The following is a 14,501-nucleotide window of genomic DNA, read 5'->3' on the forward strand; positions in this document are numbered from 1 at the left end:
ACAGAAATTTTATACAAAGAATCTTTTAAATGGGTTAAAACTTGCCAAATCATTGGGATGGTCCTTTATGTTTTTTAAAAATCTCTAGTTCAAATATACACTTCCAACTAAACTAGCACAAATTGTGTGTACTATGCCTTTAAAAAAGCATTTGATATGTCTCCTCAAATCTTAGAAATCCCCTTAAAAGATCATTTTGAAACAAATTGCACAGCCAATGAGTACGCTGGTAAAGTAGAAGGATTTCACGATGAGCCCATGCAACAAGATCACTAAAAGAGCAACATTTTTTTTCTTCAAGCATCAGATATTTGTCTTTCCTTCCTTCTTACCAGTTTCTGCGGCCTGCTCACCACCCAACTTATCAAACGTGTTGAACGAGATGTCCAGGTATTCCCTCTGGATGGCACTGACGGCTATCTTCCTTTGCTTACGTTGTCGAGGAACGATCTGGATCTTAAACTCTGCCTCATCATTGTCGTCCTCGTCATCAGGTTTGGGGTCACTGTCATCACCCATGTCGTCGTCCTCTTCATCGTCGCCATCCTCCTCTTCGTCGTTGCTGTTACTCTTGCTTTTCTCCGGTGAGGACAGAGGCTCTGCTCTGTCTTCTGGTATGTCCAAGAAGATAGTCCTACTAGAGGGACTTGTCCCGGGTCCCATCCCGGTCCTCACCTCCTCAGAGGTCACGGATGTGTCGTCTATTGAGTTATCGGGGACATGTGGGGTCTTCCTCAGCAGGTCTCTCTTCTGCTTCAGGGTCATGGGGCTTTCATGGCAGACATTTTCCGATCGATCAGGGAGGTCCAGGGAGGTGCAGGGAGTCACACGGTTCTGCCTCTTTTCCACGAGCGATTGTGGGAAGTCTGGGGTCTTTTTGTTACTAGAGCAGTCCTCCACACTCACCTGCACCACAGGGGACATCCGCAGAGTGTTACTGCTTGCGGGGGAAGCCAAGACCTTTGGACTGCCATTGAACTTGGAGCCTATGATAGTGTTGAGGTCAAATTCCTCATCACTCTCCACGATCCTCAGAGGAGGTAACGTTTCAAACACCAAGGAGTCGCTGTCAGACATAGAGAGCAATGAGTGTTTCTCTGGAATGGAGGTGCAGTCAGAGGACAGGTCAATGAGGTCTGGGTCCTCCTTCCCCTGAGCTGATCCCCCTAGAGAGCCCTGGTCCAGCTTGTCGTCAAAGGTCTCCATGCAGCTGAGGCGGACCTCTGGGATGACAGGTTTGGAGATGTCGGACTGGCCACCTCGAGAACCTCGCCGGTCCACAGGATCACAACCCTCCACTCGAACCGAGGAGCCATCGGACGATCCTTTGCCGTGATGCCTGCCGTGGGATGTGGCAGAGGATGGTGGCAGGACCACAGGGGGCACTTGCATGTCACAGCGGTCGATGCAGGACTTGCGCCGATGTTCGTCCAAATTGAAGAGGATGGAGTCCGTGTTGGAAATGTCAAGAGACTTCTGCTTGTGCATGGCCTGCAGCCGCTTCTTCCTGGTGCTCTCCTCCCTCACGCAGTGCAGAATGCTGTCCTGAAGAGCGCTGGCTTCACGGTACTCTGACAGCTCAATTTCACCTGAGAGGAAAAATGAGACTTTATCCCAGTGAAAGCAACAAGCCTCCTGCAATCACAAAAATATGTTCTGCTGAAAAAGATAAGATCGATGTGCTGTAATACTACGCTTGACACTTAGAGCCTCTGCTCCTTACTTTTCTTGGCATTCAGCTCCACTGGCTGGTATTTTACAGATTTGCTGCCACCAATCCTCTTCAAGCGGGCAAAGAAGGTCTGTGACTCCTTGTTAGCAGCACCAGTCGGAGTGTCATGGACGTCTGACTCATCAAATACGCTGTCTTCCTCTGAAATGGAGAAAAAATATGAATGATTTTAGTAGCCTATAGATTATCAAAAACCTTCAGGATTGGGAACCCTTCATTTTCACTCTATTTTATACTATTTTATACAAGGTATAGTACAAGTTTTTCCTCTAAAATGCTATTCTGATCTATATCCTTCAATGGTAACCCTCAAAACATATTCAACCTAAAACCCACAATTATAAAGCACAAACACTTATAACATGCAGGCAGTTCTCTTCTCTGTTTCCAAACTTTTTTATTTTTCTTGCTAGCTGCCAGGTTTCATCCTCTGACAATATCAGCTGATTATATGTAAGCTAGCATTTTTTCTTTTTCTTTTTATGGCCTATTCAGCAAATCACCATTACTGAGATCTGCTGTTAAGATAAAAGTGTCTCACCTTTTTCTTTCTCACTGTAGCGGCTCATGTTGGAGTTGTCGCTGTAGAGGGGACCTGCTGTGGCGTGGGGACGACAGCTGTGATACTGGGCATTCAAAGTGTTGATGGTAATGTGGATCAGATGGAGAACCACTTTACTGCCGTCCATGTCTCTATAAGGATACTACAGAGCAGAAAAGTATTATAAGATTATGTTGTATAGCTCTTATTCTCATAGTAATTCAGATATTTAAAAAATGCAATTCAATGCAAAAAACATCTTATCTTGGAGATTGAATGAAGAGAGATTAACTCATGCAATGAAACCCCACTGACACATAGTAGTAAATCAAATAGTACCTTATAGAGGATAACTAGGAGGGCTTTGAGCCACATCTGTCTGATATGCGGCCTCAGGGCCCAGAGAGAACATCTAGGTGGCTGCTGGAAGTAGTGTCTCAGCTGAGGACATGTGCAGTATTTCAACACCTGAACCACCAGGGGGAGCAACTGCTTCCCTAAACAAATATTGTAGTCCATCACCTGCAGGAAACAGCATTTCAGTTCATTAGCCTGCATGTTTTATTGTTATATTCCTCACAGCCAAGTACTAGACATTCCAGTAAAACTCCAGCAAAAAACAGACAATATCAAGAAAGGTGATATTAAGGTTAAATGTCGGTCACTTGTGCAATGCCGGCAATGAAGGCGTTGAAGCAGGTAGAGGTGCGCATTTTCTGAGGTGCAATCATGAAGCAGCCCTCTTGTTGGTCGTAGCCCAGCAGCACATACAGGTGACGCTTAACAGTGTTGAAAGCCTTGGCACTGCCGATGTCTGCCTCAGCGCTGCTCTTGTCTTTGGCCATAAATTTCATGAGCACCATGATCAGCTGATGAACAGTCTGGTGATCTATGCCTGCGTCCTCCGGAAGCAGGTCTCTGATGACGGCGTCGTCCTCAGGAGATGGGGTCTGGCCTACGAGAGGGGCTGAAGCGTCAGGGTTAAAGTGCGGGAGGAAACGTGCTGCAGACAGGGGAGAAGATGGGACAGAGGGAGGGGTGCAGGAGCAGGGGGAAGCAACACAGAGGGTAGAGGGGGTCAACTCAATCTGTCCACATCTCTGACAAGAGAGATGGATACATCATCATGCAGTATACATACGTCAGTGCAACATGTTCATGGAATATGTAAACACAAAAAATGACCAACTAGCTGTTAGCAAGAGTGTTGCTTTTCACTCTTTCCGGTGTCAGAATCAGTTTAAGTCTGAGGCAGGATGAAAAAGCAATGACTGTCACCACAGAGCAAACATTGCCTTTTCATAGTGCGTTCAATATTTTCAGATAATAGCTTTATTAATATCCATATGGCATTTTTCATCCAATACGATGTGATTATGAAGAATAATACTGCATGTTTCAGATTTGGATTGTTATTTACCTGGCAGGACTTTCTCTATCATATCTCCCAGTGTCGGGGCAGAGTGCTCTTGCCTCGTAAGCCTTAGAGCTAAAAACCACATATGAAGAACACGATTTAGGAGAATGTACACGGGAGGTAGCACAGGACGCATGTCTGAGCTTCATGATCATCCAACACAAACACACACACATACACACACACTTTTCACAAAGAACACACTATATCGCCTCAAAACAGTATGAATCCAAGTGAGTAAGGGCATTTGAATGAATCACATATATCCAACGATGACATCATGTTTGAACACAAGTAGTATCATCCAGAAACTCAGACAGCCTTCTGTGCAGAGACAGAGATAAAATGAATGACATGGTCAGAAGTTCCTCAGTTTTTGTTTTTTTTCAAACAACGTGGTATTTAATCATTCAAGTGAAATGACATTTTGGAACAAGCGATGTAAACAAGTGAGGAGAGAAACATTAGGAAAAGGGGACCAGACTTTGCCCAAATAGCATTTGCAAATAAATAAGCATTTGGTTTCACCCACAAGGAATAGAAAATGGATTGTGATGATTGCATTAGGAAAAAGTGGGAAAGTATCATGTGATTTCTCTTTAAGACACATTTATGATTATTTAGACACATTTGTCTCAAAAGCTATTTGCAAACACAGTTTGACCACAGACTGAATGAAAGTGACACAAGATTAGATTCAAACTGATGGACAGAGTTGCTGATCTGTGCTACTCACGAAGGCGGTTGCTCAGTGACTCGGGGAGTGAAAATGCCCGTTTAGACTCCGTCGGGCCTCCTTTCACACTGTCACGGAGGGAACGCACACTCTTCTGACGATTCCTGGCAAATCGGGCCCGTCGTATCTTCCACAATGCTGCGTCGCTGAGATTGGCTACATTAGTTCGTACAGCTGTGATGGCTGTCAAAAGAAAGGTCACAAACTTGATTTAAAACGCTAATGTTTCTGTTAGATCAGGGAACTCCTGTTTGAAAAAGGAGCAGCCAGTGTAGGTGGAGCAGGTGTAAAAATCAGAATGGGGACATAGCAGCTACGTACTAGTAGGGAAAGGGAACTCCTTGTTGCAGTCCAGGTGTAGCTGAGCCTCCAGAGATAATGTTTCAAAGCGGTTGACAAAGAATTCCCAGCTGAGTGCAGGAACGTCTTTCTTCAGGAAGTGCAGCAGCTGGAGTTTGCTGAGGATAATGGGCCGATCTCTCACAACAGTGTCGAACTGGAAATCCAGGCAGAGGCACAAGCCCTAGACAGTACACAACACATGCAAACACAAATACAGTCCTATCATTTAATCCTATTTCAGCATATATGATGACTATTTAGCAGAAATGATTCAAAAACCCTGCACTCCCAAAACAGGAATGAAGAAATGCCTCATCTCTGTATACAGCCTTGTACTATATATCACTATTGGTCTTAAATAAGGGCCTCACAAATCAAAGAGCTATATTTTATTTACTAAATCACATGTTCCACATTTATGTCTTTCTGAACCTAAATTTCCTATTGACTGTGTGAGCGGGTCACCTGCAGGGCCGGCCTCTTGATGGTGTCCAGCAGGAGTCTGGCCCGGGTGGCCACAGCTGGGTTGACGTCCTCCACAGAGGCCAGGAAGCAGCAGAAGGCATGAGCTAGGGAGTACTTCAGCAGGTGGTTCTTCGTCACCGCACCGATGTCCAGGAACCGACACAACACCGCCACCTTCTCCACTGGGAGTTTTCACGAGAACGCGGAGTGAAAGGGGATCATCATCAGCAACACAGACAGATTGCACAATGAGAAGAGGCAACTGAGCTGCCAGATGTCCCGACTTAATTACCATGATATCATAAACAGACCCAGCCATGAGGTCAGTGATGAAGATAATTAAGATGAATTCATACAATGTCTTTGTCCCATATTTGTCTTCATATGGGTATATAAATATGAATTTAGTTTGTTAAAGAAATAACAAAAATTACAGAACATAACGATGATATAAAATCTGCTCAATTCATCTGTATAATTAATATGCACATTTGTGAAGCAAGGTAGTCTGTAATCTGTTTTACAGGTGTTGTACAAGTTTTATCATGTAAGGCTCATGAATTATTGTCTTCACAGTTGCCACAATGACAATAACACGTCCCCCATCTCCTGTGTCATTGTGCCAAACAGGAGTGCATTTAGTCATTTCGAATAAGATCATCCATACCATAATTACTGGGCTTTTATTTATTATTTATCATGGCTCAACTTAAAAATCTAAAAATAAACACTTTTTCTGAAATCCATTAAGTCTCACCCACTCTGGGCTGATGGATAAAACCCAGTGATGACCACTGGGTGTCAGTGTGGGAGTTACAAGACATTCCAGTGCAGTGAGAGGTGAGGTAGATTGTCTTTTTCTCACATTTGAAGTTTAAAAAAGACAAATTGTACAAATTACACCAACAAACATTATAATTTCAACACTACTAATAAGGGGGTACAATAACATTATTAGAGCTCATGGTGGTGATATAGACCATCAGCGTTTCATCACCATGTTTTATTTAACCAGATGGAAAGATCAAATAATTTATTTGACCATTTTTTAAGGAGTTAAGCATATATACACAGCAACCCGATAACTTTACACTTTCTACAAAATACATATATTTTGGGCTACAGTCAATTGAATTTCTCTCCTGTTTTTTTCTATATCCATACATTGAGTCAGAGGAAATGTCCTCTGCCTCTGTCTCAAGGTCGTACAGCTCCTCTCTGCCAATCACAAGGCGAGAAAACCATTATTAATCCCACAATTCCTCGCTGCCGCCTGTTTGAGCCACATGGTAACCATGACAACACAAAGGGGAGATGCGGGCAGGCTGTGGTGCGGTGGTTTAAGAAGCATATTATATAAACAGACTGAGGGTCTTCCTGTAACGTTTCATTCATACAGCCGCAACTACCGCACTCGCAAAACACATCTTGAGAACCACAAATAAGAACTGCCATTGAGGAAGGTTCATTCACATCATTTAGAGCTTGATGCAGTGTTTATACCTGCACATGAGGCTTTATACTGTATATAATATATCATATATCATTTTTGAGAGGAAGTTGCAGATATCAGATACACAATATACAGTATGTAATGTCAGACAGTAACCCTATCTCTCACCTGCTTCGAATCGTATTTTCCAGTCTTTGCTGTTGAAGTTTGTGTTGATGAGGTTCCAGAAGATGTCCGCCCCATGGGATAGAGAGAGGGCGTGGAGGAGCTGGGGCACAGCCAGAGAGGCCAGCTGGCAAAACTCTGACTTCAACATGGACCACAGACTGAAACACAAACATCACCAAAATTAGATACATGCACAAGTGGCCATCAAGGCTAAATTAACAGATGCAAACCAATATTTCTATCAGAATGATCCCCTATGATGTTTCTTGCAGAAGAGAGTCACACACCTCGGGATGAGCATCTTCTCTTGGACGTAAGCCAGGAACTGGGGGTGATCCTTACGAGCAAGGTACAAACACTCTCCATGGAGACACAGGATCTTCAGACAGTTGAGCATGTTGAACAAGATGTCAGGCTCCTCAAACTTGGACATTTCCTGAATAAAGAGGAGATGTGTGACTCATGTACACTCAAATAAACCACAGGAAACACTGCAGAATGCCTCAGGACAATTTGTGCCTCAGTTTTAATATTCAGTTATGCAGAACAAGTACCTGGAGAATGGTGTATATAAGCTTCAAAGACACAGGGAGCTGCTGGTAGGAGAACTTCTTATCAGAGTTATTCTTCATGGCTGGAATGAAGGAAAACTGTAGGGTTAGATACAGTTTAACTTTCAAGTTACTCTGTAGAGATATAGATGCAAACATGAGTCTGAAAGGAATAGTTTGACATTTTGGGAATCATGCTAATTTTCAGTTACTTGCTGAGAGTTAGATGAAATTGATGTGACTCTCATGTATGTTGAGTATTAGCATAAGCACTGGGAACAGGGAGAAAAAGACTCTGTCCAAAAATAATCTAAGCTAACCACTTGCTGGCTCCAGTTACATATTTAACATACAAACATAAGAGTTTTGGCAAGAAAATGCAATTAAGCATGATTCACAAAATGTGAAACTATTCCTTTAAATATAAAGTTACAACCAGCAGCCAGTTAGTTTAGCATATGTAGTGTTTTCCTTTAAGGGTTATTGGTATTCTTCTGGCAGCTAACAGTTCAATTTGAATAAAAATCAAGTATGAAGGTCAAACAGATTGAAACATCACAAACTAATACATATCCCATCAGTAAGAGAGACAGTGTGCAGTGAGTTTTCTCATTTTTATTCAAGTTGTGCTTTCCTCTGACATACCTGTCAAATATTCAGAGACTTTTTCAGTTTTTCAGTCAACTCATTCAATCATTTTTATGTAATATTTTAATTTTGCCAACATGGTGTACAGAACTGATGCTCACGTGCGTTATCAGGAGAGTGGTTGATGGGGTTGTCAGTGTGTGTACCACTCGGGTTATCTCCTTCCTCACTTCCGTTCTCCGTCCCAAAGGAAAAATCTGTCTGTGGCAAAAGTAAAGTTTCCTCTAAACTGTCTGTGGGTTCCTGCAAAGAAAACCAAACATTGTCAGAACATCTCCTTTATATGTTTCACGTCATCAGTAATTCAGCTGAGCATGATATTACTTACTACTTTTAGAATTACTTTCAAAGATATTTTTATGAACATGCTTTAAGCTTCATGTCCTCCACAACAAAGTTAGCTCAATCCGACATGCAGTGGTGTTTTTGGCACTGTGATTTGGGACATGGGGCTTACCTGACATTAATTTCAAAGCTTTAACTGCCTGATGCACAGGGTTCATTTATTTTTGGAGCATAATAATGCATGCTGTGTCGCTCACCACCAGGCGTATCTCTTCCCGGGGGGTCAGCCTCTCCAGGAGCTCACAGCCCAGCTGGTAGCACAGGATGCTGGATTGGCACAGGCTGCACTCCAGGGCCTTCTCATCCTTCTGGCAGGTGTGTGAGCCCCCCCATGGGGCCTGGAAGACGTTGTTGATGATGCCCACGATATCCTTCCCCAGGCTACTGTCTAGACCCAGCATCACACCGTCATCCTGGAGCTCCATCTGGGACAGCGGGGGAGACAACCGTAAAAACACAGGAACAGAAAGTGGAGCACGACACAGAAATCCCAACATCCCACCTGTGTGCATTGTTGTCATTGCATTGTGTTACTTTCCTCTATATGAATGAGCAAGAACAATAATTGTCTTTAAACTATTATATAGTGCATATTGTGTGTAACACTTCAGTGTACACCTTGGCATATGTTTGGTTAGACAGTATGAATCAATAGAGTAGAAATATAATCACCACAGAGCATCAGAAACAGATCTTTAGACCATTTAGGAATAAAATAACAAATTTCCATCAGGACGGTATGGTCACCTGCTTTAGGATGAGGTCAAACATGAGGATAAAGCAGCCGAGGTTCATGTCGTCATCATCACAGTCCAGGTCCAGGGCGCAGTGGCCAGTGGCGTGACCCAGGTTTTTAAATGGACTGCAGCGCAAAGGGCTGCGGAACGGGCTCCTAAAGGGGCTAGGGAACGGGCTGAGGGTGTTGTGCTGCCCACGACGTCCTGGATCTGACACCACACTCACCTAGAAGCAAAGTATTTAGCAGCATTTAGCACAGCCTTTTAATCGTCACAGTTCCCCTGATACCACCAGTTATAATGACACATAAGAACACAGTTGCTTGGCTATAAATTTCAGTGATAAATCTATATCACAGTCAAGTTCAATTAAGCCCTATAAGGGAGTTATATTTAGACTGTAGCAGTTACCATAGCAACATACAATATATCCCAATGAATAGTAGAATATAGTGCCCAAGCAGAGAACAAATGTGTACTGTACCTCCACCTTAAACAGGTGCCGGACAACACTAAAAAATGTCCACAAACTGAAATCAGTTCCCAAAAGTGTGATGACATCAGTTCAGGTATTGCTTTGATTTACTATATGCCCTGGCTTTTGCTGATATGACAATTAAGAGGAAAGAAAATAAATAAGATGTAAATATCTTTACATATTCAGTCTCTCTCACCCTGCGAGCCCCAGTGTTGCCAGTTAGATCAGAGACGCGTGCCTTCCTCTGATTGGCCAGCTCCTTCAAAGAGTTCACACCATCGGAAAACATCCCAATCAGCAGCTGAAGAGGCACCACAATGTCCAGCTCTGACAGCACCTAGGACCAACAAGACATATAAACATCTAAAAGGTCCATTGACTACAATCACAAAATCTATACTTTTTCTACTTACCACACATTTACCACCGTACCTTCCCAATACAATGAAGGTGAATACAATTTTAAGAATTAAAAAAGACTCAATAGCAAAATGCCTCTCCAGAAAGTGACCATACTAACTTGAAACTGTAGTTGTTACTTTTTAACATGTAATTTCTCGATGCTTTGAGCACCACAAACAAGATTTTATTTACCTTTTTGCATTGGGTTAGCGGCGCAATGGGTGTCCTGGACAAATAACAGAGAACTACATGCATTGGTATATACGCCTCAGGAAAATGGGAAATATGTTTTTTTGTGATTTGGATGAACTGACACTTTAATACAAACTCGTTACCTCCAGGATATGACAGAGGTACACCATGCAGAGAAAGACGTGCCGAGTCAAACTGGGCACCACTTCTCTGTCTGATTTGAATGTGACCTATTTACTCTGGCTAAATTAATGCAATCTTTTGATTACAGTTGTGACAGAAAACTTGAAATTGATCCATGTATACAGGGCAGCAAGCTGTGAGTGCATATGGGATGGAAGTCAAAATCCCTCCTATCTCTCTCAGTCTCATTCTGTGACCCAGATCCATATTCAGCAGGGCCCCTGCCCAGACTGTCACACTCCATGACAACCTGTTCAATTCACACGCACTGTGGATAGAACCACAAGATATGGAGCTGGAAACAGGACACAGGACTGTCTGTGTGTGTGTGTGTCTGTGCATGTGTGTCTATGCTTACATGCAACCACAACAGAGCCTGCTCTTGCACAGACGCTGGGTAGCCAGAGAATCTGCAGCTAATGAAGCCAAACATTTCTTCCATAGAGAAGGGAAGGGGGCACAGCTCAATATCAAACATCTTGCTGTAGGGAGAAGGAAGAGAAAAAATAATATCTTAATGTTTATGCATTTATGCAGACAGTAAAACTTTGGATACTGATTCAGTTGGTGGTTTCACTTATGTAATACATTTTCCAGAATGGATGAACACTGCTAGCAATAGCAATAGCAACATGGTGTTTAATCCATATGAACAAAAGTGGGCTTTGATTGACGGTGACTGGCTAATTAAAATTAGGCATGGTTAAAGGTACAGTTTGCCTTGTAAGGAAAGACGCTTGTGTGCTTTCTTACCAAGAGTAAGATGAGAAGATCAATACCACTCTTAGTATATAGCTGGAGTCAGGAGGCTATTAGCTTACTTTAGTACAAATGCAGAGGGAAACAGCAAGCCTGGCTTTCTCTAACACATCTATCAACACCAAACCTTGTAGTTTGTTTGTTTAATCCACACAAAAGCAGAAATGTAAAAATGACAAGTTGTGGTTTAAAGGGAGTTACACGCATAACTTTTTCTAAGCTACCAACGGCTGGGTGCAGTGACTTAAACCTAGTGGAGTCTCCGCTGGCTGCTAGTACCTGAAGATTCCAGGAAGACTCCCTTAAAACAACTTGTCATTTTTATATTTTTGTACAAATTAAACAAACAAGATAAATGTTACTCAGTGACCTTTAAAGAAGCTGGTGGGCATATTTTTTTTAACTTTGGATAGAGCTATGCTAACTTATAAGGAAATATTTTATTACCCTCACACCTGCTCGCATGCAATAACAAATGTATTTATTACAAGAATAACAAAAACATTTGAAGGAGGTGGACTGGATGTACCTAAGAACTTCCCGGAACTCTTTGAGCTGGTGGTCGGGCACCTCGGTGCGGATGGCTTCTAGCCACTCAGGCATAAAGCACTCCCACAGTGGTTGACTGATGACATTGTAAGGTATCAGGCACAGGATCCTGTTCAGACCCTCCTTCAGTTGGGTCACTGTGCTGCAAGACTTGTCCCAGTAACCTCCCACCTGGGAAAAAGCGCGCAAAATGGTTTAGCTCAAATACAGCCAAGGGAAGAGTGCAGATGGTGACCTGCCCTGAATAATTTTAATAAACCTCAGTCTTCAGCGACACTGTGGTTTCATGTCATTCATTCTTCATAGCTGTTGAATTTAGTCATAGCTTAATATGCTATAACTCAGGGATGTGTCTTGGCTGAATATTTGGAGTTGCAATGTTAATGTTCACTGTGTTTTCTGTCTCATAACCTTTTTCCCAACACTCTCCACATCCACTATCAGCACCCAGTGCATCCCCTATAATTCTCCAACCATTAAGTTTTTTATTGTCTTACAACATTGAATCAAAGGGGATTTGTATTGTAAAATATGTATTTTTTGAACAGAAAAAGACACTTTAATTGTCAAAGTGAAAACAGATCTCTACAAGGTCTAAATTAATCATATATATTAAATGGAGAATTTGTGGATGGACTTGAAAAAGGCTGTTCATACATACATAACCCATGCAGCCTGACAGTGCTTGAGCAGTTTGACAAAGAAGAATGGGGAAAAAATTGCAGTGTGCAAAGCTGATAGAGACCTATCCACACAGACTGCCAAAGGTTAATCTGCTAAATGGCTACTTGGAATGGTTGAATACTTATGCAAGCAAGTATTTTGTATATTATATTTGTAATTAATTTAGATTCCTTTGTAGAGATCTTTGTAGAGTTTTCATTTTGATATTAAAGGGTCTTTACTGTTGATTATATGCACAATTCTTGACGTGGGTCTTGACCTTACCCTGGCAAATTCCACAGGTTTGGGCAACAGACACATGACCATGACGTCAAAGCGCACGTCGCACACTGTCTTTAGCCACTTGGTGACAAACTGAGGCTTCAGCTTCTCCACTAGGCTTCCAACCTCATCATCCATCATGTAGGCGGTGGAGTGAAACCACTGGAACACCATGCTGACCAGCCGCGCCAGACTCTCTGTAGGCGTGTTCTCATTAGGGGTACACAGGCTCACCTGCAGGCCAGAGGAGCAAAGCAATCAGTCAGATAACCGTGAATTCAACCGAGTAGTGATAAGAGGCCACGTTCTGTACACATCCTTATCTCACGCCTCTCAGTTATTGACAGACACAACAACAGCCTGTGATTACACACCAAGAACCAGATGCCAAACTGACTGAGGAGGCGCTGGTCGTGCTGGTCGTCCTCCTTGTTGTCAAACTCGATGTTGTCCAGAGAGTGGTGGGAGGCAGACAGGCCCATCTGACGACGCCTGTTCAGCTCAAACTCACGCTGTTCTGCATGAATTTCTGCCTCTTTGAGAAGGCTGAGTTGATATGGAGAGGATAAGACAGATACACGAAAATACACAGAGGCAGAGAGAAGACAGAAGAGAAGCATATGGATGGAAAAAGAGCAGGAGAGAAAAATACAAACAGAATATATCCTGACACTACATATACATTTGAATCTAATTCCATTCCATATTGTTGCTTATGTATTAATGTAAAAACGTGCACTACAGACATATGCTCTGTGGCAGTGGCTGTGATACGTCAGTGCAAACACTGTGAATGTACCTTATGACAGCTTCCACAGTGCAAACTAGCTCCTCTGCTCCGCACTCTCGGGTGTTGATGGGAGGGGGCGAGGTCTGATACAGATGGGTCTCCGCCGCAGCCCCCACCTCACTGCTGTGGTGGTTGACATGGCAACGCTTGCAGTAGCGGACAGGCCGGTTACCATGGCGCCCACAGCAGCCAGCCGAGAAGCAGGTGACCACAGCCCTTCTAACGTGAGAGCTACAGTTCTACGAAACCAAGGAACAAGGGAAAGGAAGAGGAGGAGGAGGAGGAGGAGAGATTACTTGATTTCTATTCTGGGCTGTAGGCAACAAAATGAAAACATGCTACAATCACAGCCAATAAGGCCTTATGACAAGCCTCTTAAAATAGACATATTTAAGGCCTCAAAAGCATCTATCTACTCTTACAAGTAATATCTCCCTCCTCAATAAGTATTTGATCACTCCACATCTGCAGGGATAGAAAAAGTCTTTGTGTCCCCACAGTGTCTCAGGTTTCTAAAAATAAAAAGCATGGCACTAGAGAACCATCCTAATCTGATCAGCCACTAATCTTATGCCATTAGAGGGATGCAGTGCTCCCTATTAAATTAACATATCTGTCCTCTGACAGTCAGCTCTCTCGTTCACCCCCCAGCTTTCAACACTGTCAATACCCCAATGTTAATATCACTGATGCTGCTGTTGTTTACAATATGTTCTCACTTGGGAATCGAGGTGTATTCATAAGTAGGTGTTATGGTAACACATTAATCTTAAAAGACACATAATGACTCCACAGATGAAGAGTAATGTGTCAGTTAATAATGAAAGCACTGGTGTAAATCCAGGTGGGAGTTTAAAGGGCTTTCTGTGATGAGTGGAACAAAGCCTGCTCAGAAAAGGCGGCTATGGATTATATCTGCCGGACAAACAAGGATGGAGGCCAGCTGTTTCCCCCCGACAATGCCGGGCAGTTGCTCAGCCTGACAGGAATACCTGAGATGATCTCTCCTTTCCCGGTGTCTCCCTGGAAACCATCAGGGAGCACTTGCGCCCTCAGCAGTGCAAAGGC

At 43.0% G+C, this 14,501-nt stretch overlaps 1 protein-coding gene across 2 annotated transcripts in view; it reads right to left on the minus strand.

The window, feature by feature from the left end:
- Window positions 1-14,501, minus strand: part of LOC122998631 (protein unc-79 homolog) — a 32,922-nt gene that overhangs the window by 8,207 nt on the left and 10,214 nt on the right. For both annotated transcript variants that reach the window (XM_044375589.1, XM_044375588.1), the window contains exons 12-32: window positions 13,443-13,672; window positions 13,018-13,189; window positions 12,647-12,877; window positions 11,679-11,869; window positions 10,749-10,872; window positions 9,810-9,950; window positions 9,146-9,361; window positions 8,596-8,823; window positions 8,155-8,296; window positions 7,409-7,488; window positions 7,142-7,290; window positions 6,855-7,012; window positions 5,234-5,415; window positions 4,748-4,949; window positions 4,427-4,609; window positions 3,694-3,762; window positions 2,939-3,276; window positions 2,613-2,795; window positions 2,274-2,436; window positions 1,724-1,873; window positions 333-1,589 (exon numbers count right to left, since the gene is read on the minus strand). In XM_044375589.1, coding sequence (XP_044231524.1) covers window positions 333-1,589; window positions 1,724-1,873; window positions 2,274-2,436; window positions 2,613-2,795; window positions 2,939-3,276; window positions 3,694-3,762; window positions 4,427-4,609; window positions 4,748-4,949; window positions 5,234-5,415; window positions 6,855-7,012; window positions 7,142-7,290; window positions 7,409-7,488; window positions 8,155-8,296; window positions 8,596-8,823; window positions 9,146-9,361; window positions 9,810-9,950; window positions 10,749-10,872; window positions 11,679-11,869; window positions 12,647-12,877; window positions 13,018-13,189; window positions 13,443-13,672 — 4,789 coding nt within the window. The remainder of the gene's footprint in view (window positions 1-332; window positions 1,590-1,723; window positions 1,874-2,273; window positions 2,437-2,612; window positions 2,796-2,938; window positions 3,277-3,693; window positions 3,763-4,426; window positions 4,610-4,747; window positions 4,950-5,233; window positions 5,416-6,854; window positions 7,013-7,141; window positions 7,291-7,408; window positions 7,489-8,154; window positions 8,297-8,595; window positions 8,824-9,145; window positions 9,362-9,809; window positions 9,951-10,748; window positions 10,873-11,678; window positions 11,870-12,646; window positions 12,878-13,017; window positions 13,190-13,442; window positions 13,673-14,501) is intronic.

Source organism: Thunnus albacares, chromosome 15 (genome assembly GCF_914725855.1).
Source record: "Thunnus albacares chromosome 15, fThuAlb1.1, whole genome shotgun sequence".
Lineage (NCBI taxonomy): Eukaryota > Metazoa > Chordata > Actinopteri > Scombriformes > Scombridae > Thunnus > Thunnus albacares.